At 40.2% G+C, this 23,529-nt stretch overlaps 1 protein-coding gene across 10 annotated transcripts in view; it reads right to left on the bottom strand.

Moving 5' to 3' along the window:
- The window catches only part of DMD (dystrophin), a 2,449,111-nt gene that overhangs the window by 21,460 nt on the left and 2,404,122 nt on the right, over positions 1 to 23,529 (bottom strand). For all 10 annotated transcript variants that reach the window (XM_060182733.1, XM_060182732.1, XM_060182735.1 and 7 more), the window contains 2 exons: positions 14,258 to 14,501; positions 13,267 to 13,390 (listed from right to left, as the gene is read on the bottom strand). In XM_060182733.1, the coding sequence (XP_060038716.1) occupies positions 13,267 to 13,390; positions 14,258 to 14,501 (368 nt within the window). The remainder of the gene's footprint in view (positions 1 to 13,266; positions 13,391 to 14,257; positions 14,502 to 23,529) is intronic.

Genomic DNA, 23,529 nt, shown 5'->3' with positions numbered 1-23,529 from the left:
AGATTAGTAACATTTTATTTATTCATGTTCAGAGTCAGTATAAGTTAGCAATAGTGCTTAAGATCTATCAATTTTGTAAAACCACAAAACTTTGTTTTACCTCATTTGTCCGTAAAAAAAATCTGGTTTATAGCTATTACATGTATAAAATGAACAACAGAGCAGTAAGATGTATAGTCTAGATTATACATGAACAATGATGGAGAAGGATGGTGTCTTCTCCGGAAGTCTTGGTTTGAAATCAAACCACTTAAACTTGATTTTAAAACCATGGGCTGGGAGTAGGGCGGGGGCAGTAGCACAGCGGGCTAAGCGCATGTGACGCAAAGCGCAAGGACCAGCGGATGTAGGTCTGCAGGTGTCTGTCCTTCTCTCTTCCTCCTCTATCTTCCCCTCCCCTCTCAGTTTCTCTCTGTCCTATCCAACAACAACAATGACATCAATAACAATAACTACAGCAATAAAAACGGGCAACCAAAAGAATAAATAAATATGAAAAATTTAAAAGACATAGGCTAAATGAATCATTGGCAGTGTGCACCACTCAGAGATTATTTCCTAGGTGGATGTTAGGCTGATGGGTATTGTAAGAGTGGGGGAAGATAAAGAGTTTGAGGTGAACAGAACACCTTTGATTCTGTGAGTCTCTTGGTGATACACTACAGGAACTCTCTTTTGCGATACTTAGTAGAGGAAATGGGTGCTGAAGGAAGGTCAGAAGGCATAAAAGGAAGAGTTAAATATGTATGTATGCACACACAGACTACATATGCCTTTAAAAATAGACGAAGAAGCAGTAATTCCACTTCCTGTTTCCCTGTGGGTTTAAACCACCATTATCTGCTGAGGTTGGAATGAATGACATGCTGCCAGGAACAATCAGACCTTGACAGCTACAGAGTCGGTTACATCTCTTTGTTCCTTTACTGATGCAAATTTTTGCCAAGTCGGGAATCATTTTTTAATGGCAGCAAGTCCACTTTAGTGATTGCATGCTTTACAGAATAAATCAGAGCCAACAGAAACACTCATCAGCCATGATGTTAATATTTCTGACAGTTTAATTACATCAACCTGGAGTTCTAGGGAATCTGTTGTGCAGTGTGTTAAGGTACAGTTCAATGAAGTGATTGGCATTTCTCTCTCTCAACTATTTCAAGGATCACATTTACAAAGTATAAACCTACGGATAATGTCAGCCAAGTTCTTCTTTACAAAGTCTCTTGAATGTGTCTAGTGAAAATGAAAAATTGGCTTGTTTTATTTATTTTGATATGGGGGAGAGAGAGAGAGAGAGAGAGAGAGAGAGAGAGAGAGCTAGCTCCCTGCAACACTGCTTGACTGCTTGCGAAGCTTCTCCTTGCAGTTGAGGACAAGGGGCTTGAGCCTGGGTCGTGTTCATGGCAGTGTATGGGCTCTACTGGACATAGCACTACCCAAGCCTTGGACTTGCACTTGTCTCATGCTTATCTGCCCGAAGAAGCACATGGCCTCGGTAACCTGTGAGTGCAAGGAAGATGGGTGATATATGAATAGACTTGAACCCTACCCACATTCTGGAGACAAGGTTAGATGAGCTGCAGTACAAGTCTAGGCCATCAACAGAAGCACGAATGAGAAATATGGAACTTGAGAGTCTGGTTTATTTTTGCTACACCACAATAGCTGTGTGGTGCTCTAAGACATCAACCTAGCAAGATACAAATATTAATGGATGCATCCACTATTGTGTAGCTAAAATGTAACAGGCAACCAGAAATGTCCCTGGCTCTGCCAACTGTACCTATGAACCCAAGCATCCCCCCCACCAAGCTGAAACAGTCACTTATCCAACAAGAAAATGCTCAATTCCAACTGTGGACACTAGGAACGTGGACACCCCCTGGCTACTGCATTCACCGCCATCTCCACCAGGGTACTGTGAGAAGTTAGGGAATTTTAAAGTTCATTAGTGGCAATTCTTGATTACTAACACTTCCATATTTCTACTCCAAGGTGATTCCCACAAACATACAGAAATCATTTTTGGATTATTGCCTAAACCCTTAGTGACTTATCTGAGGCTAGTTCAAAACAAAAGACTGAAACTTGTTTCAAAACAAGGAAAGATAGTCAAAACTGTATGCTGACATAGCACAGTATGGAACACAGCACTGAGGTAAATGCTCTTTCTTCAGTCTTAGCATGACTTTGCCCCCACCCTTTTTGGATCTGACTTACATTCCCTCAGTTCAAAGGGCACTAGTAGTTCTACTTGCTTAAACTTTTGCACCTATGCAGCAGAAACTCAAGAATTCTTATTCCTATGCTTTATCTGCACCTAAGCAAATTATTTCAATTTTACTAAGAAAGTTATGTACGAGAAAATTATTTTCTGGTATGTTGATACAAGACACATGAACTAAATAAAACAATGAACTTTTGGACTGTAAGAAGTTATAGAAGGGAAGAAGGCAGAGGGGTGGATTGCACCATCTTTGATTAAAAAACAATCTATTGATTCTGGTTTTCAGTGTATAGGTCTTTAATTTCCTTTGCCAAAAGTATTCCTAGGATTTTTTTTTTTACTCATTTGTAAATGTGATTTTGTCTCCTTAAGCTTTTTGTTTGTACATAGAAGCAGAACTGAGGGAGTTGGGCGGTAGCACAGTGGGTTAAGCGCACATGGCGCGAAGCACAAGGGCCGGCCTAAGGATCCGGTTTGAGCCCCCGGCTCCCCACCTGTAGGGGAGTCGCTTCACAGGTGGTGAAGTAGGTCTGCAGGTGTCTGTTTCTCTCCCCCTCTGTCTTCCCCTCCTCTCTCCATTTCTCTCTGTCCTATCCATTGGCATCCATAATAACTACAAAAAAGGGCAACAAAAGGGAAAATATATAAATATTAGAAAAAAAAAGAAACCAGAAATGATATTTGTGCCTTTATTAGCCATAATGGCTTTGGTGATATCTTTAGTATTTTCTGTGTATGATGTTATGCCATCTACAGTGGCAGCTTTACTAATCTTTCCAGTATGGATGTCTTTTTTTCTTGCCTAATTGCCCTACCTAGGACTTGTAGTGTGTATTAACTACAAGTGGCGAGGGTGAGCATCTTTGTTGGTGTTCCTGATCTTAGAGGAAAAGCTCTCACTTTTCTAGCCCCGAGGACGATGTTAACTGGAATTTTGTCTTATGTGGTTTCTATGCTGTGGAGGTAATTTTCTCTCTATACCCACATTTTTTTTTAAGTTAAAAACGATTTTGTGGAGGTTTCACTTCTCCGAGGTTACTTTTTCATTCAGACGGGGGTGGTAGAGGATGGCACACCCTATTGAGTGCACGTGTTACCAGGTACAAGGGCCCAGGTTCAAGCTCCCCCCCCCCCGTCCCTACTTGCAGTGGTGAAGTAGTGCTGCATGTGTCTCTCTCCTTATCTCCCCTTCTCTCAATATATCTGTCTTATTAGGTTAATAAAAAATAACAAATAAGAGGGAGAGGAACACTATGGCACAGGAGCTTCCTCTGGTGTTGTAGCACCACCCATATGGTATTGGGGCTCAAACTAGGCCTCCATTCATGGCCAACCATGCACCTTACCTGGGGAACAATCTCTCTGGCCTGAGGATTTTTTTTTTTTTACATTGATTGAGATAATCAATTTGACCCTGATCCCTCATTTTGGTAATTTGCTTTATCACATTGCTGTGTGGATGCTAATCCAGCTTGTATCCCTGGAACAATTCCACTAGATCATGGTGCCTGATCCTTTGACTATAGTTCTGAATTCAGTTAACATTTGGAGGGGTTTTCCATCTGTGTTCACCTGGGATATTAGTCTGTGATTTTTAAAAACTTGAAGCAGAGATATCAAAAAAGGAAAAAAAGGAAGAGAGCTATCTAGAGGGAAGGGGGGAGAGTCACCCGCAGCACAGCACTGTTTGTGAAGCTTCTCCCTTGCAGGTGGGGACCGGGGCTTGAACCAGGGTCCGCGTGCATTCTAGCATGTGCTCTCAAGTAGCTACACCGACATGCTAGCCTCTGGGTTGTGATATAGATGTGTATTTTTCATTTTCCTCTTCCATCTCCTCATTCTCCTCCTCCTCTTTTTCTTTTTTGGTTATAACCAGGTCTTTATCACTTCTGGTTGACTTCCAAACAGAGAGCAATGAGAGAGGGAAAAGGACCAAAGCACCCAGAGGAGTAGAGGCTGGGCTCAAACCTGGGTCAAACACAGGGCAGATCAGGAACCCTCCCAGGTTCCTCTGTTTAATGCAAGAGTTTGAGAGGGATGACTAGTCTGTCCGAACTGTGAAATATCTCATCCTCACCTTTTATTTATTGGGAAGTTTTTGATTACTGACTGAATCTCCTTATTAGCTATTCATCTGTTCAGATTTTTCTGTTTGATTCATTCCCGGCAGCTGGTATGTTATCTAGGAATTTATCCAGTTCTTTTAGGTTGTTACACTTGTTGGCATATAATTGTTCACAATAGTCTCTAATCCTTGGTAATCTAATTTCTGTGGCTATCAGTTGTAATGTTTTATTTCTTATTTCTCATTTTACTAGAGCTCTTTTTTGGTGAGTTGAGCTAAAAGTTTATTTTTGTGTGTATTTTCAAAAAGATTTTTTTGGTCGGGGGGGGCACCAGGGTTATTCCTGGAGCACCAGCATTACAAATCCACTGTTCCCAGCAGCCACTGACAATTTTTTTCTTTATCTTTTATTTAATAGGGGAAGGGGAGACAGGGAAGAAGACATAGACACTTGCAGACCTGCTTGATTGCTTGTGAAGCATTCCCCCTACTAGTGGGCAACGGGGGTCAAACCCAGGCCTTTGTTCATGGTAACATGTGAGGAGCTTGACTGTGTGCACCACCACCGCTTAGCCTCCTTTTATTGTCTTTTGATTTCTACTCGGATCTTTGTTTTTTCATTTCTTCTGACTTTGGCTTTCATTTGTTCTTGTTTCTTTTTGGTGGTTTTAAGTTTTATAGGTGATTTAATAGTGGTTCCAAGATAACTGGAAACCACTGACCTCCTGATGAAATGATCTGAGATAAAATTATGGGGTAGAGTTCCATGCAGCACCTACCATCAAAGTTTTGTGCACCGCATCCCCTGGCCCAGCTACCATAGTTCTCACAGCCTTAAGATAGTTCTCGCTTCGGCTCTCCTCCCTCCCCACCCAAGTTCATGTGTTTCAATTCCAGTAGTTGTCTTTCACTTCTTCACTTCACTAAGTAAAATCACCTTGAATTCCTTCCATTTTGTCCTGAGGGGCACAATAGCATCTTTTTTAATGTTCTTGTTTCCTGTGACATAAGGCATGGCTGTTTATCTGAAATATTTGTGGTTTGTTAATGTAAGCAGTTTTCACTATGAATTAGAATTGATAGCATCCCATACACTTTATGTTGTATGCCCTTTTTCACTTGTCTCTAGATAGGTTTTCTTTTGATTTCTTTGACACACTATTTAGTAGCATGTTATTCCAACTCCATACATATGAATGTTCTGGTTCTCTTCTTTGAATTTCAAGGTTATGATCACAGTGGTCAGCAGATTTGCTGAAGTCTTGCCTGTGACTCAACACATGATATATTCCAGAGAATGTTACATTTGCATTTGAGAAGAATGTGCATTCTGCTGCCTTTTGATGGAATGTTACATAAATGTCTATGAACTCCATCAGGTCTACATGGTCACTTGAGTCCAATGTTTTCTTGGTGATTTTCTGTCTGCATGATCTATGCCCTTGTGGGAAGTGGGGGATTGAAATCCCCTACTATTACTGGTTGCGTCACTTGCCTCCTTTAGGTACCTGACTATCTGAATATATATATATATTTCTTCTTGATATATTTACAAATGCTACATCGTGCTGTTGGATCTCTAATCTATGACTCTGGTCCATGATTTCTTTTTAAACCCCACATATTTTATGCTGTATGTCCATTAAAAATATTGTGTAGCTTAACTGTTTTAGTTTTTTAAACTCCATACAAGGTTAATAACTAATTTTCCAACTAGCATTACAGTCATTAGGTTATTCTGAGTTTCAGTATAAACTGGCACTTGCAATTGGGGTTTATCTATACTTTGAGATACTTTATGTTACTAATAACCATCCTTTTGTTTCAGCTTTAAGAAGTCCTTTTTTCCCTTTTTAAAAATATTTTTTATTTATTTATAAAAACCATAGGATAAGAGGGATACAACTCCACACAATTCCCACCACCAGAACTTCGTATCCCATCCCCTCCCTTGATAGCTTTCCTATTCTTTAACCCTCTGGGGGTACGGACCCAAGGTCATTGTGAGGTCTTTAATAGTTTTTGTGAGGCCAGTCTAGTGGTGAAAAATTCTTTAACAAATTCTTTTAAAATTATGAAGGTCAATTTTGTCAGGTAAAGTATTGTTAGTTGGAAGATGGTTTTCTTTTAACACTATTCTGCACTATTCCCTTTTGACTGACAAAGTTTATGCTGAAATATCTGCTAATGGATCTTAGAGGGTTGTTGTCTGAAAGAAATTTTCTCCTGCTGCTTAAAGCTTTTCTTTCTTGTCTTAAAATTCTCACAAGCTAGTTACTATGTGCCTTGGCATGGGCCTCTTTGGAGTAACCTTATTTGGAATCATCTGGGTTTCCTGGACCTGGAGGTCTGATTCTGACCTGAGTTTAGGGAAGGTTTTACACATGCTATCATCTAAGCCCACTCCCCTTTTTTCTTTTCTTTTCATCTTTATTCTCCTTCTTGGACTCCTACAATATGCACATTGGTCCCCCAATGTCCCATAAGTCACCACACTTCCACTTTTTTTTTTCCCGTTCTATTTCTATTTCTCTAACTGGCCAAGTTTCACTGTCCTGTCTTTGATTTTGATAATTGTTTTCGTTTCATTGACTCTTATTGAGTTCTTTAGAATTGCTATGTGACATGTCCGTCTTCCGTTTCTCTGTTGAGATTCGTGCCTTGCTCATGCACCGTTTTGAATCCTTTATAAGGTAGATCCCATTTCGTTAAAATATTTGACCTTTCTTCTCAAACATATTTTTCTGTTTCTGCATTTTTCTTGACTTTTTGTTGATACCTATGCATTCTAGAAGTAGCCACCCTCCCAGTCTTGTGAGACAGACTTTATCATTTGGCCCTGCCCTTACTCTTGGTTGTCTCTGTTGTGTTTCTCTAAGCAGCTTCTTAGTCTTCAGTGTTGACCTGCCATTATCCCAAAATGGGAAGCTTCTCATTCAGCACCTAGTTAAAAGATGATGGGAAACAGGATTCTTACTTAGGCAGTACAGTTTTTTTAAGCATGTCTCTTTCATGAGAAGAGTGGGGGGTGGACATTGCTACACCCTTTGTACTTAGCCCTCAGGTGATAGCCAGTTATGAGGTCTTTGTTTGCTACTGGATGCCTGAACTTGTGAATACAAGCTCTATTATCCAGGAGAGTCAGGCTATCAAGGAGATAGGTCCTATGGGGTCCAGCCACAAAAGCTGGGGCTCCAGACATATGCACAGGTTCCCTTCTGAGAGAGGACCAGGAACCTGAGGAGAGGCTGAAAAGAGCAAGATGGCGCCTGTTGTCGGCTGCAGTCTCTGGGGAGCACTGCAGTCAGCCCCTAGATGACTTTTGAATTTTAGAAGCTTGTCCCTCAGGCTAAAGCTTTTAAGATGAGCAAACAGACCTCTTTGAAGGAAAGACAGGTGCATTTTAGTCTGTTGCCTCTGTGCTGTGTCCTGATAAGGTTACCATGGTGAGTCCTTGTGAGCTGCAGGCACACAAGCTCTGTCAGGTTTTTATCTGATTCATTTCATTTTTATTTACAAGTGCTCTGTCATTTGCAGTGCTGGGATCAAATTTGAGACTCCACGCTTGTAAGCCCCATGCTCTACTGCTGTACTATCTCCCCAGCCAAGTCCCTTTAGCTTTCAAAGTTAAGATGTTCTGGGAGTTCAAATATATCTTAGGATAAATAAAGCCTTAACAGTTGGGGTGCCAGAGATAAGGTTCAAATCCATCACTTCTCAGGGAGTCTTCTTTAGTTTTGAGTTCTGTCCTGCTTGTGTGTTGTTGCATTGGGGGGGGGGGGGCAGGTTTATGGCCAGATTATCTTTCAGCCTTTTCTGCTCATTTTCATGTGGACGTCTTACCCAGTGTGTAGGAGTTGCTCAGCTAGTTTCTGGATTTGTTTCAGAGAAAATTGCTCTTGACCTGGCTGTGAATTTGGTACTGCTACGGGAGGAGGTGAGTTTAGATTTTTGGATCAGAACTTTCAACCTAGTTTCTTAAGTTTATTGTTCTGTATCTATTGAAGGGCACGCTGTGCTTTGTTTCTAAAACATTTGTTCAATAAACAGTAGTGGAGGTTGTATAAATGGTGTTTAAACTTTCGGGAAAGGAAGGCAATTTCACGTTAAGGAAACGTGACACAACAGCAGGGAACAGTGAGCTGCTAAGAGAGATGCAGATGTGCACTGGATCTGTGAATGCTGGCAGAGAAAAAGTGGACTGGAAAGGAAGGTAGGATCTGAATGACAAGGTAAAATGCATTGACTGTATTCCATGGGTGATCAGAAGCCACAGAAATGCTTAAGGAGGGCATGCTATGGGACTGTTTGAATGTTCAGAGAGCATCTGCAAGATGGCTTTGATGGAGAGAGAACTCGATCAGAAGAGTAACCTTTTTGTTCTTTCGGTCACACGATGGAGGAGCAAATTTGGGCAGAACTGAAGAGCTTTGCTCTTCAGGAGATGTGAAACAGACTGAACTCCAGGGAGGGAGGTTGACTGCAGAAGGCAGGGGAAAGGGAGTTTAGGAAGTGGGGTTTTGTTTATGGTATATATCCTGTCTCTTCAAGATATACATCTTCTTAAAAATGTGATTATAGGGAGTCGGGCTGTAGCGCAGCGGGTTAAGCGCAGGTGGCGCAAAGCACAAGGACCGGCATAAGGATTCCGGTTCGAACCCCGGCTCCCCACCTGCAGCGGAGTGGCTTCACAGGCGGTGAAGCAGGTCTGCAGGTGTCTATCTTTCTCTCCTCCTCTCTGTCCTATCCAACAATGACAACAACAATAATAACTACAACAAGGGCAACAAAAGGGAATAAATAAATAAAATTTTTTTTTAAATGTGATTATAAACCAATGAAAGAAAGCAAAAAGGAAGTGTTAAGGAAAAACAGTTTGTAAAATTGGAGATAAGGTAGGGGCTGATCACAATTACAGATTCAGTTTTAGCTTATTCATGGATTTTTGTGCAAAAGACATTCAGGAGTTTGGGATGGAAGACTAACTATCCATAGGGAGTGAAGGGGACGGAAAGAAAATCTTAAACAAAGCCTTGTTATGATGCGTGAGAGTGATACATCACCTATATGGCAGTCTAGCTTCAAATCTATCACGAGTGAATGAGCAGATAAATCCAAACTGAGGAACAAGATTTTTCTGAAATGTGAGTGTCACAAAAAAATCTAGAGGATGGGGGAATGTTCTGGATTAATGGAGACTAAACACACATGCTAACTAAGTATAAAGTGTGATTTTTCATGGTATCCTGAATGCAAAACAAATTAAATCTAAAGACCTACTGGGGCTATCTGAGTCTAAGTTATATATTAGATCGTCTGTATCTCTGCTAATTTTCTGAGTGTGATAATTCTATTGTAGTAATATAGAAAGTATTTTCACCCTAGATGGTACATACTGAAGTGTTTAGGGGTGAAGTGTCATTGTGTATGAAATATTGATTTTTAAAAAGATCAGTGAAATAAAACTATATACACATAAATATTAATATATACTATTTAATTGAAATGCTGTCATACCTTTGAAATTATTGTAAAGAATCTAAGGAATATTTAAAAATTTCACTTACTAGTCTAAGAGTTCCTCTTTCTGAATATTTCACTTAAGCATGGTACCTTTTTGGTCTATTCACTGGTTGAAAGGTAGCTATATTGTCTCCATAAACACTTTAAATTGGATAGATGATATATATACTTTTTAAGTAAAAGAGACTGGGGAGAAGGTAAAGGAGCTGTTGGAAAGTCATAGCCTCTTACATGCATGTAAGTCATGAAAACTAAAGGAGGACAATATTTGCTAACTTTTCTTTTCCAATAAAATGTAGGCTTCATCAGGACACTGTCCACTTAAAAAAAAAAGTATGAAAACCACAGACTTAGAGAGCAGTGACCAGGAAACAAACTAAGTGACTAGACAGGTCACCTAGTATAACTTCATGTTTTAAAAAGCCGTTGGGATTAAAGATTTAAAGAATGCAGCTCTCTGGATTATCACAGCACAGTGACAAGCTTGAGGACACATACTGCATTCATTTTGACAAACGTGTATCCTTCAAAAACACAGTTGGTTTGTACACAGAATGGGGAAAAATACCCCCACTGGATCCAGTCTTTTCTATCAGAAAAGGAAGTCAAGGAACCTATCCAACTTAGGGTGGTAAACACTCTCTTAGCCTAGGCTTACTCAATCACCCCAGTGTGGTACTTGCACTTAAATCATCTTCGCCACAGTCCCCTCAGCTTCACCCATCAGCGGGACGAGGGCAGGGTGGGTACTTTGATGGGCATTGCCAGTGTTGACAAGCCTAAATAATGAATACTTCTAAGTACCATGGCCCCGAAGCTCACTACTAAATAGGCAACTACACATTCACATGCTTTTTTGCTTACTTCAGAAATGGAAATTCTGCACTACGAAACCACCACCAGAGAACTCAAACTCAGTAATTTAGGGATTTATATAGACTTTTCAAAAGGCATGTACTTTTTCATATACTGAGCAGATAAGACAATCCAGTGCAGACTGCCCTAATATCAACCTGACTTTGCTAAAAGATTTGAAGTCTCTGGAGGAAGAGGTTTCTCTACACACTTCCTGAAGTGCTTCAGTTTTGCTTCTGCTTTCATCAATCAATTCTTCCATTTCCCCAGCTTGGTCTATCACCATTAGCACCTCAACTGTCTTTCTGTCCCTCTATCTGAACAAATCAACATGGAATGGTGAAGTCCCAGTGATGACAGGAAAAAAAAAAAAAAAACAACCTTGCACCCTTCTTTAATCACCCAGCAATTTTGGTTCGGTGCTATGTCAAATTCATGGGAACTCTGAGATATAAAATGAATTCTTCAACAGGAATTAATGATAGCAGGGAAAAGAAAAACCACAGACCTTGTCCTTCCTGGGTAAAGGGTGCAGGTATACTTAATCTAGGAATCAGGGAAAAGGCAGCACAGAGTAGACTTAAGCCGGGTCTTAGAAAAGAAATGAAGGCTGTAGACCAGGGCTTCAGCCCTCATACAACCCCCCATTATCTACCTTACAACAGCAGGTGGCTGGCAGCCTCTGTTACAGCCAGCTTCACAATGACTCCGTTATTGCAAAATACTGTATACTTCTTTGGACATTCTCATCATTTCTGTCTGTCTCCTGAACACCAGGTTGCTTAGCGCCTGTCCTAGGCAGAGAACAGTACTATGCCAACCATTTCTCATAGCTCTAGTTACGTGATAATGTTCTAAGGGGATTGTCACTTTTTTTCGAGCCTCACTTATTTTTTATAAAAAAAATTCTCTGATCTTTTATTCTACTTACAAGGGAAAAAATCTCCAGTTTTCCTTCTCTTGGCTGTCAATGCTTCCTCAGAAGCGGCCAGTGCACATAGTGTGACCCAATCCAAGAAGCTGTCATTTCTTTCCATTTGCCTTGGGCACTTATTAGCATTTGACCTTTGCCCCATGCCCTTTTGGAACTTGTCCCCAATCTTTCACAACACTTTGTCACCCCGAATGGAGGTCCTTTGTTTCCCACCCTCCAGCCAGCAATTTTATGGAGTTCACTCTGCAGCCTGTCTTACCCCGGTGGTATGACCTGTATTTTAACTTTCTTTTAAACACAGTAAGCCTACCAGTGCCAGGCAAAATAACTCACTTGGCTAATGAGTTGCTTTGCCTTGTGTGTGACCCAGGTTTGAGCCTGCCCCCCACCACTGGAAGCTTTGGTGCTGTGGTCTCTCTTTCTAAAATGACAACAACAACAACAAATACCATGTGTCTATAATTAAGAGGCTCACTATATGTTTTCCAACCAGATTCTCTACCTTCCTTTCCTATGCTTTCCAATCAAGCACTGGATACTCTGACTTGCCAACAGTCGCAGGGTCATCACCCCAACCCACGACTATCACCTCCGAAGTTCAGGTCTTCAGAATGCCAACAGTGGACCTCAGTTATTGCCTAGCCATTCCAGAATACATTTTCTGTGCCTGGCTGCCTGACACTTCTGAAAAGCAGTCAACCCCATCTCCCCAGTCTTCCTCTGCAGCCTTATTTCCCTGCATCTCCTGTTCGGACCCCACTTCCTTTCTTTTTTTGGAAAGATCTGAAATAGTCTTTACACAGTGATTTTTGTTCAGATTCAAATATTTCAGAACATAAATCTACCAGTGAGTATTTGGCAAGAAAAAAAGTGCCAGCACATATTGTATATCAAACATTCTTACATAGTAAACCTTTTCTGGGAGAGAGCAAACATATCTGCGAAATATTAAGTGCTCAACTGATGCTTGTTGAATGACTAGGTCCATAAATGAATAACTAAATGCACTGTCCATGTACGTTTATTCAAGCTTGCAGAAAACACATGCTAGTAAATTGTACCAATTCATTGCATATCTTGGGGTAATCCTAATTAAGTGATCCACTTTTAAGTGGATCACTCTTCTAAATTATAATCAACAGTGATCTCTTCGCTTTTCTTCCTTGACAGTATAATAATCATTTGGTGAGGAAGAACTTACTGATTTTTAATTAAAAAGGAAGATAAAAAATTAGTAAGCCTAGTTTAAAGATTTTCATATCTGATTTATCTTCCTTTTTTAGTGTATTCATTTATTTGTTAAGACAGAGACACCTGCAGCACTTCTTACCTCTCCTGAAGCTTCCCCTCTGAAGGTGGTGGCAGGAGACCCTACTTTCTATTAACTGTATTCTTGACTCTTTCCTTCCATTGCCCCACGATCCTCACTGCTTCAGCCAGCCTTGCTGAACCTTCTGCTAAGTATACCTGGTTCCGACTCCCATTTCTTTGAAGCCCTTCAATGTGTCCTCAAGTTATTTCTGGAATGAATGAATCATTAAGACTTGTGCCAAATAGCAGTCTCTTTAAGGGTTAAGATTATGCTATTGCTGCTTGTCTCCCTGAGGCAGCTGACTGTCCCCCCTCTGAGCACACACAGTGTGCAGACCTCAGGACACTTACCCATGGATTCCGAAGTCTGACTGCCGACCACACGGAGCAGCATAGGCTGGCTGCTGTCTGACCTCTGCAGAGAGGTAGAAGGAGAGGACACCGTGGTCCCATTCACCTTGGCCTCGGCCTGGGGCTAAGGCATTCGAAAGAAAAGAGAATTATTTTTCATCATAAACCTTCACACCAAGCACATAAAGATAGCATAGACACTCAAGACTCAGAAATTATGACCTATCCTAATTAGAAGCCACCCAAAGTTTGTCAAACGGGGCACATTTCACCGTGACTAAGGCCCATGGGTCTAAAGTTCCCCTTTAGAAGTTTGAAAATATATTCAGTGGAACAAGAGAGGCAAAAATTGTCAGACTACACAACTTATTCAGATGGTCATGTGCAGGCTAAAGAGAGCTCACTGGGTAGGCAGTGTGCTTTGCTATCCACAGGCTTGAGCCCCAGTGCCACATGGGACTACCACAGGCACGATGGGAAACTCTGGCTCTGTGGTGTCTCTGTATCTGAATGAAAGTCACCCAGATGCAATGGAAGTGTACATGTTGAAAAAATTGTTCTATGAGAATGGTTAAAAAAAAAAGTTCAAATTTTAAATTTCCAGAAAGCCAGTATCATGGGCAGGAAAGACCATATGACAATGTACTATCCTGGCTTAAGTTTTCAATGGGGGTTTGAAAAATTTATGTTTTAGTGGTTTGGAGACAAGACAAAATAAGACCCAAAGGAATCTCAGAAAAATAAGACTAGTATTGCAAAGAAGAGAGTTTCACTGCAAGAGGCAAAACCGTTCACTTTCAGAGATCCAGTGGTGGTCTTTGGGCTTTTCTGTCCCCCTTCCTCTATCCCTGGATACTTGGACTTAACAAAATCGATACTGTTGACTTATATAAGGGACTGTGAGTTTGACTTTTTTGTTTGCTTGTTTGTTCGAAGAGGAGGACAGTGACATTTCGGTAACTAGGCCATGGCAGAGAGATGTGGGCCTCACTTGCTCCAGCAGCTGCCTTAGTCTATGTAACTGGGACTCCAGCTGTTTATTGTGGTCTTCCAGGATTTGCATCCTGGCTTCCAGGCGGCCTTTGTGCTGACGCAGTAGCTTGGCCTCAGCAATGAGCTCAGCATCCCGGGGGCTCTGGGGAGAGGTGGGCATCATTTCAGGAGGGGACGGCAGTGGGGACAGGCCTTTATGTTCATGTTGCTGCTTGAGACGATCATATTCTGCTTGCAGATTCCTGTTTGCACCACATACACACACAAAGTAAAAAGAAAAGAAGAAGAAAGTTGAACATCATCCCCAGAGGCCACAGGGAATGACAGATACATCAGACTACCACCAAACACACAGTAGCAAGCAAAAGAGAGGCGCTTAATGAATGATTTTTATGATGACAGTCTTAGCGATGCTAAAGAAACAAACGAACACACATAAGCATCTGCCCAGCATGTGAGGGGAGATACTTTCCCCAACCTTTTATTCTACCAGAAAGCCTTGTGAGTGCTGCCAGATAAGCAAGCAGCACATCTGTAAATAGTTCACACACACACACACATACACACACATATAATAAAAGAGTATAACCAACAATCATCAGAACAGGCTAAGAGTATACGCAACAAACTCGCCATACCACCTTACCACACTGGTAAGTCATCTCTTCATAATGCCACGGGATGATCACTTTTATATCTCTAGCAACACTTTTGTTTGTTTAAGTATCAATTATTTTCAACAGTATGAACTTGGTAAGAGTCTACGCAGTGAACCTGCCGTACTATAATAAAAAATTTAACAGTCATAGTCAGGTTTTTTAATTATTATTATTTTACGGAAATAATGTCAGTTGAAGTTCTAGTTCACTCATGTAACATTTATCACCATTTATACCCAAGGAGATACCACCCTGAATACCAAGTCCAGCGTTGCCATCAATGTGTCCACAAGTACTAGGGTTAGCTTAATAAAAACGGCCATTTGATGTGACTCAACCTAATAGCATTATTTTGCATGATCCAGAACTTTGTTTAAAAATGTACACACCATTCTGAGCTGCTTTTTGCTTTTGTCACTGTCTTTGAGATTTATCCATCTTGATACATAACTGCGACTTTTAACTGCTCTAATGTACCATTTTTTTGCCTGAACAGGCCAACAACTTTTATATTGCACTTTTGTTTCCAACTTTTCTTTAATGCAAACAACAATGCAATAGATTTGCAAAAAATATGCATTGATAGAAGAATTGTTGGCCTATTCAAGCAACAGAACCTGTGTCTTTGTATAAATTTGTAAGAGATTTTTTTAATTATCTTTATTGAATAGAGACAGCTGGAAATTGAGAGGGGAGGAAGAGAGAGAAAGAAAGACACCTGCAGTCCTGGTTCACCACTCGCGAAGCTTTTCCCCTACAGGTGCAGACCAGGGGCTTGAACCCAGGTTTTTGCGCACATGTACACTCTACCAGGTGTGCCACCGCCTGGCCCTTATAAGAATTTCTTTAAAGACTGTTACCTTCATGTGGAAAGGTAGAAACTCTAAATACATAGAAAGAGTGCTACTCTTGTTAGATTGTCTGTATCATTATCTTTACAAGATTTCTTTTAAAAAACGTGTTAAGTCTGTTATCTTTTTTGCCTAGAGAAATATAATCTTCTACATGTATTGAGTAAAATCCTATCTGCTTATCAGTCTTTCATAGCAATCCAGTTTGACTAAGAGATTTATCAAATAAGTTTATCCTTAGTCAGATTCTCTATGTTGGTCCTTTGGGTGTGAACCAAGGAACGTGGTTGTTCACATTAATTAAATGGAATTTCTAACTACTTAACTAACAGCCAGCAAAATGCTTCTGTGAACTTGAGCAGTGCCTAATATTCACAAGGTTTCATTTGATAGATCTTTCTTTGTTTCCTTACATATATGTTTTCAGGATCAGAAAGATCGCTCATCTGGTAGAGTGCTAGCCCATCACAGGTTTAAGAACTGGCATACCACCTTGAGTGTCAGCCAAGTGGTGAAATCTTATATGGTCAAGGCCTCGACAATGCAGACAAACAATAAAAACCCTTCATTGCATCATATGGTATTTTTGAAAACAGTTGTTGGACATGGTTTTCAGGCTAGCACAGCAAATGAATACTGCCTTCCCAAAGGTCCTGACAGGAGCCTGTTTTATAGAGGGTCTTCTTGGTATCCTGATCCTCTGGGTCTGCGTCTACATGGCTCACCTTTTATCTATAAGAGCCAAGAGCCTTTGTTCAGAAAATGTGGGTTAGTTTATACAACACATTAGTTTTGTTTCTGTATTTTCCATTGAAACAGAAAAAGGTTCATTTGAATCAGCCAGGGCTTCCCAACGTCAAGCTTATAAACAATACCAAATGCTCAATGCATCCCTTTCTCGCCTTCCCAGATGTTTGAAATGTTTCTTGGGAGACCATTTCTTTAAAGACTCTCATCCTTCCTCAGCTGGGAGAATTTCAGCTACTAACGCTTCCAGTACTGGTTCTCTGGCATGTTCTCCATTCTATTCTTCTGAAACTCCTATGAAGTAGATTTTAGAGCCTCAGAGTAAATTCTCCATCTCAAATTTTCTATTAGTGCTGTGTATAGTACAGTCCATAGAATCGTCTGTTAATTCTCTGACTGGGTCCAGCTGAGAATGTATCCTTCCTATTGTGTTTGGCGACTTCTAATGGTGATAGTTTTAATTTCCAATGATGTCTTTTATTTTTTCAGATCCATGTGTTCATATGTTTCTTTTAAAAAAGATTTTATTTATTTTTATGAGAGTCACCAGAGCACTGCTTAGCTCTTGCTTATGGTGGTGCTGGAGACTGAACCTGTGCCCTTAGAACCTCAGGCATGAAAGTCTTTGGCACCTCTCCAGCCCCATCTTTTTCTTCGCTTCTAGTTAAGGATCTACAATGTACTTAGAATCTTTCTTGTACTGTTTTATCATTTATCCTTCATCTAGATTTAAGTCATCTTTTGGTGTCAGTTTGGAAGGGCTTTCTTCTCTAAACTGTGATCTTTGAAAGGGGAGTCTGTTTTGTGACGTTTTCCTCTCCTTCTGTCAAGTGGTTTTGTGGGTGCACCATCTGCCACCCAGAGACCTCAAGTCTAGAGGTAGATTTCATTGGTAAGTTGCAATTCCTGCACAGATTGAAATTATTCCTCATTTCATCAGCAGACAGCAAACAGAATGGTTTAGCTCCTGGTTTCAAGGCTGTGATGCTTTTTCCCCCAAGTACGTTCTCCTCTCTTCTTTAGGCTCATGCACTGACTGCATGAAAGTTGTCCAAATTGCTGTCTTCTTAAGTCTCCAAGTGTTTCTGTGGGGCCCTCCCTTTGTAAGGGGAATTAAAAATCTTCTTACAAAACCAGTAGCTGAAAGTCCATAGACTTAGCCCCTCACACTGCTCGCTCTTCCTTGTTTGCTTTTTTCAATTCTCCATCACATGGAAAAGGTTCCAAAAAGCTACAAATAGCTCAAAAAGAGGAATCTTGGCCAGAAAACAAGTCAAGATTATCTTTTAAAGGCACTTATAAATTTTCATGAGGATTACCCAGAGCAATTGATGTCCAAGGACTGAAGTTAACATTTACTAAAATCATCCTAATAAAGATGATTGTAGTACTGTTAGGAAGGTTGATTTTTTTAAGGGAGAAATGAAGCCGTTATAGAGTAAGTACTTATATTTGAAAACATATACTTGAAAAATACAAGTATATATCATGAACTTTTTTTTTTTTGGAAACACAATATTTATAAAGGAGGTAGGAGAGATCATCCCTGTAAAAGATCAATGAGCACTTAACTCTGCTCCTAAGAGATTGTTTCAAAGCTTAATCAAAAGTGAACAATTTACTCATTTTAACAGTTGATGGTCAATCTACATTATTAAGTACGTATCCTTTTGATTTCCTCCAAGTTGTACACGTACATCTCACTCCTACTGAGTCTCCAATTGTTCAAATGTAGTTATGGAGTCTTTTCAGTACAAATGAGTATATGCAGGGAGTCAGGCGGTAGCGCAGTGGGTTAAGCATACCTAGCGCAAAGCGCAAGGACTGGCATTAAGGATCCCAGTTCAAGTCCCCGGCTCCCCACCTGCAGCGGAGTTGCTTCACAGGTAGTGAAGCAGGTCTACAGGTGTCTTTCTCTCCCCCTCTGTCTTCCCCATCTCTCTCCATTTCTCTCTGTCCTATTCAACAACAATGACATCAACAACATAAATAATGATTACAACAATAAAAAACAAGGGCAACAGAAGGGAATAAATAAATAAATATTTTTAAATGAGTATATGCCAATGATCATGCAAGGGCTCCACAGACAGTCTATTACGTTCCTGATTATCTTGTAAATTATCTTTCTCTGGTAGCTCCCTGAAGAACACTCATTCAAATTCTAGGCACATGGCTTCTGTCCATCATTTCTTCCTGTAGGCAGTCATCATAAAAAAGTCTCCCATCCGCACGTGGCGCAAAGCGCAGGGACCGGCGTAAGGATCCCGGTTCGAGCCCCCGGCTCCCCACCTGCAGGGGAGTCACTTCACAGGCGGTGAAGCAGGTCTGCAGGTGTCTATCTTTCTCTCCCCCTCTCTGTCTTCCCCTTCTCTCTCCATTTCTCTCTGTCCTATCCAACAACAAAGCAACATCAACAATGGCAATAATAACCGCAACGAGGCTGCAACAACTAGGGCAACAAAAACGGGGGAAAAAATGGCCTCCAGGAGCGGTGGATTCATGGTGCAGGCACCGAGCCCAGCAATAACCCTGGAGGAAAAAAAAAAAGTCTCCCATCTATTACTATTATTCTCCATAAATTAAAAAAATCCGGGAGTCGGGCTGTAGCGCAGCGGGTTAAGCGCAGGTGGCGCAAAGCACAAGGACCGGCATAAGGATCCCGGTTTGAACCCCGGCTCCCCACCTGCAGGGGAGTCGCTTCACAGGCGGTGAAGCAGGTCTGCAGGTGTCTATCTTTCTCTCCTCCTCTCTCCATTTCTCTCTGTCCTATCCAACAACAACAACAACAACAATAACTACAACAATAAAACAATAAGGGCAACAAAAGGGAATAAATAAATAAAATAAATATTAAAAATTTTTTTAAAATCCTCTCCATCCTACAACTAGGTAGACATATCTGATTAAAATTATGCTATCAAGTACATAGGTGTGGTCATTCCAGATACACAGATTTACATGAACCATTTTCTTAACCAACTAATGAATATGAGAGAAGTGAAACTGGCATTCCCTTCACCAGCTAAAACCATGACAGCAGCTGATCTCTGTAGCAATCATCACTAATTACAAGCTAGTCATGCTGAAGACCACCACAACAATCTTTGTATGATTTCTATTAGTTTACAGAGATCAAGTGGTTTCAGTGCAAGCCATCTACTCTTTAATTTAGGTGAACTTCCTTCCTATGCTAATTATATAGCTGTATACTGGTTTTGTGAAATAGAATTAAAGGTCACGTCCTAGTGATCACTGATTCACAAGAGTGCAAACTATCCATTCCATCAAGTGGAAACAATAATAGAGGTCTGCATCGAAAATGAACAAGTCCAGAGAAATCCCACTTGACTCTCAGTGTTCAAAGCAGCTAAGTCATAGCCACCCGTCTAGATAAGAGCCAAGTGCAATAAATCCTACAGAATGACAACAGCACTGATAAGCCTGGGAAATTAACAGTTCGAGGGGGAAAAAGGAATTTTATAAGGAGGATGTACTTTAAAACCTGAAAGCTTCGCAGAACTTTGCCATTTACCATAAAAATACTCAAAGCTTATACTGTAAAGCATTTTCATCAGACACAAACTCAAAAGATACTTTTAAACTGGATGGAAGAAGACAGTGTGCTTTGGCATTACCAATGCTAGTTAAGGAGAAGCTTTGAGGGTGGGAATGAAAAGTGTGCATGTTAGTCTGGCCTTCAGCAAAACAGTAAACATGGCAGGACCCCCCACACACACACACACACCAGCTCTTGTTTCTAATTCTTTTAACACTGTTCCCTGTCCATGCATCCAGAGCTCTTAATTTCAGTCTCTCTCAGGTCCATATAGAGGAGTTTACATATAAATTATTTAAGCCTTACTGTGGCTTTTAATAATGTGTTCTTTCTCCCAGTAATAACTACCTTTTAAAGGAAGTGTTAAGGCATGTAAAGAAAAATGGTATTTTTAATACACTGCCTTTTCAGTGCCTTTCACCACCACCCATGCCCTAGAAGGTAATTAGAAGAGAGAGAGAACAAGAATTCGGAGTCAGAAGGATCTGGATACTCGGCTCTGTCACTTGTTGAGGTTGGGCGATGGATTCCAGCATGAGTCATATCAGCAGGATTAAAGAGCTGAGCCCATAAGGCCTATTTCTAAAGGTACAACTTTCTCAGAATCACACCCAGCCTATTCTGAGTTCTCACTACTACTATTATTTCTTTCTGTCTTCTGAACTGTTTAGCGTTGGATCTTCCTGTCAGATGGAAGTACTGAAATGAAAGTAGTCTACTAAGAGTTACTGAGCTTGGCAGAAGACACAGGTGGCACTTAGAAAGAGATTCATCATTCAGTACTTGCCCTTACATATACTTGCATGTTAGTCCCTAGTCCTAGTGTAGTTGTCCCATGAGTTTGAGAATTATTGTGTATTTTCCATCATCTGTGCCATGTAGTAAAGTATGTAACAACTGAACTCAATGAGCACAATCAGGTCATGAGCTAAAATCACAAGATTTCCTCAGGCTATTACATTCACAGAATAAACTATAATGTAAAATTTGTACCAATATAAGCACCCTGGGCATATCAACCTACATAGATCTTACTCAAATCCCGGCACTACAAACTGGCTTTCATTTTCTCAGTGATCATATATTTTTTCACATATTTCTGATCAGGGACTAACCCACTGTTGTCTTAGAATAAATGTAGTAAGTAAGCAAAAGTTCTACATGAGAATGATTCATAAAAAGAATCCTAATTACGCCTGAAAATAAGGAAGACAAACAAAACCCAAGAGAATAATGACAGTGGCTGGTCTTCACCATTCAAAAGATAAAGTAGGACTGTAGAGGCTTTAGATGTGGGGCTATCTAGTCCCCAGGAATAGTGCCATTGGGAAAACTATGTTTCAATTTTCAGACAAGTACAGTAAAACATCAAACTTTCATTGTCTGTGGTCAGCAGAAACAAACAAACAAACAAAAAAAACACTATAGCAGTCTCTAACAGAAACATAATTTTAAGGTCTCTGTGTCCCAGCCTGAGTCCCTCATGAGTAATTAGACTCAGCCTTAAATTCTCCCGGTAAATTCAGTTACAGGGTCTATTTTTCACTTTCTGGCATGTCTTGCTGTACTCCTTTGCTGTATCTGTTCCTACAGTTGCCTCTTTTCCAATGACAGAAACTACAGAAGCATTTCTTTAAGTCCCAGAACTTGTATACAACCCAAATGGATTTTAAAAATGTGGTTATCCATAGAAAGGAGTATTATTCAGATGTAATAAATAGCAATGCATTAATTATTGCTACAGTGTTGATGTCCATTTAGAACATAGTGCATGAAAGAAAGGTTACAAAAGACCATAATTATGTATGATTCAATTTATTTGAAATATCCAATATAAGAGAATCCATAGAAACAGAAAAGTAGATTAGTGGTCATCTAAGGTAGGTGGTATTGGGAGAAAAGGAGAATGACTAAAAAAGCATCTTCGGGTTCCTGGAGTGAGGAAACTGTCAGTGTGCCAATGCCAGTGTGCCAATGCTTATACAACTGAGTATATTAACAGCCAGTGAATTGTGTTCCTTAAATAGATAGTATTGTACAAATATGAATTATAGCTCACAAAAGCCCTTAAAATAAGCTTTCTATTAAAAATAAAGTCACAAAAGATATTTCCCCAATAAAACCAATAATTGACTAATGTTCTTTCCTACTATGGAGGAATCAAGTTTAACCTCTGCTCTGCAAATAAAAAAGAACAAAAATGGTGTGTTTCTGTAGGTAGAATTACATAAATAGTCTCAGACAATGCAATTTAACCTCTACCCCAAAAATAAAATCTTTGAAAATATTCAAGTACAGGCTAATTTTATCAACTTAGATGTTTTCTGTCTAATGGAAAATGATATGACAATTTCAACAGGCATATTAAGGGATTGGAGGAAAGAAGCTAAACAAACATGGCAAACCAAGATGGGAGTTGAAAACCTACCAAAAAATTGACAAGAGGACAGGAAAATTCCAAAGGGTGCCCACGTACTCAATTAATCAGCACTTATTTCTATATATCTTACGTCTCTAAGACACTATCCCTTTCTCCTAAACAGCTCATCTTCTGCTGTGTGAGTCACTGATTAGCTTTTACATGATTACAACCCTTATACCAACATGTAAAAAGGGTTGGGGATCATGCTCATTGTTAAAGATTTAAAAAAAAAAGTCCTATCTTTGCAGTACTCTCTTCAATTTGCTAGGGAAGGATCGTGTGGCATCCGTATGACTTGTAGTTACCACACAGAGTGATGCCCTAAGTAAACCCTGAATTTGAAGATATAGGAAAATGTCAACTTTGATTATTATGAAGATAGCAGGAAAAAATAAGGACAAGTCAAGTCATTATTACTGTAAGAAATAACATACCAAGAAACCATTTGTAAATGGCCTACTAGGCATATTCAATTACAAGCACATATACCAGGTGGCCCTTGTCTCTTTTAGATATATTCTCTTTTTTAATTTTTTTATTGTTGTTGTTCTTGATGTCACTGTTAGGACAGAAAGAAATGGAGAGGGGGAGAGAAAGACACGTGCAGACCTGCTTCACTGCCTGTGAAGCGACTTGCAGGTGGGGAGAAGGGAGCTTGAACTGGGATCCTTATGCCGGTCCTTGCGCTTTGCACCACCTGCACTTAACCCGCTGCACTACTGCCCGACTCCTGTCATGCACTCTTTAAAAGGTAACTTGCTAAACACCAAGCCAAACAAGGTTGATGGTTTATCCTCTTAAAGATGTACCAGAAAAAGGAATCAACAACTTCAGGTAACATTATACAGGACAATGTACTAGCTATATACTTGTGACATGTATATTTTATTGAAAGCAACTCTATACCCTCCATGGCAAGATAAAGATGGAGAAGTAGCTTCTTATATGCTGATGGTATACTTTTATTTATTTTGCAATCCAGGGTTATTGCTGGGTCTCAGTGCCTGCACTACGAATGCACTGCTCCTGGAG

The sequence above is a fragment of the Erinaceus europaeus genome, chromosome X (genome assembly GCF_950295315.1).
Source record: "Erinaceus europaeus chromosome X, mEriEur2.1, whole genome shotgun sequence".
Classification (NCBI taxonomy): Eukaryota; Metazoa; Chordata; class Mammalia; order Eulipotyphla; family Erinaceidae; genus Erinaceus; species Erinaceus europaeus.
Note: the sequence above shows the minus strand (reverse complement) of the source record. Positions and strands in the feature narration are given on the sequence as shown.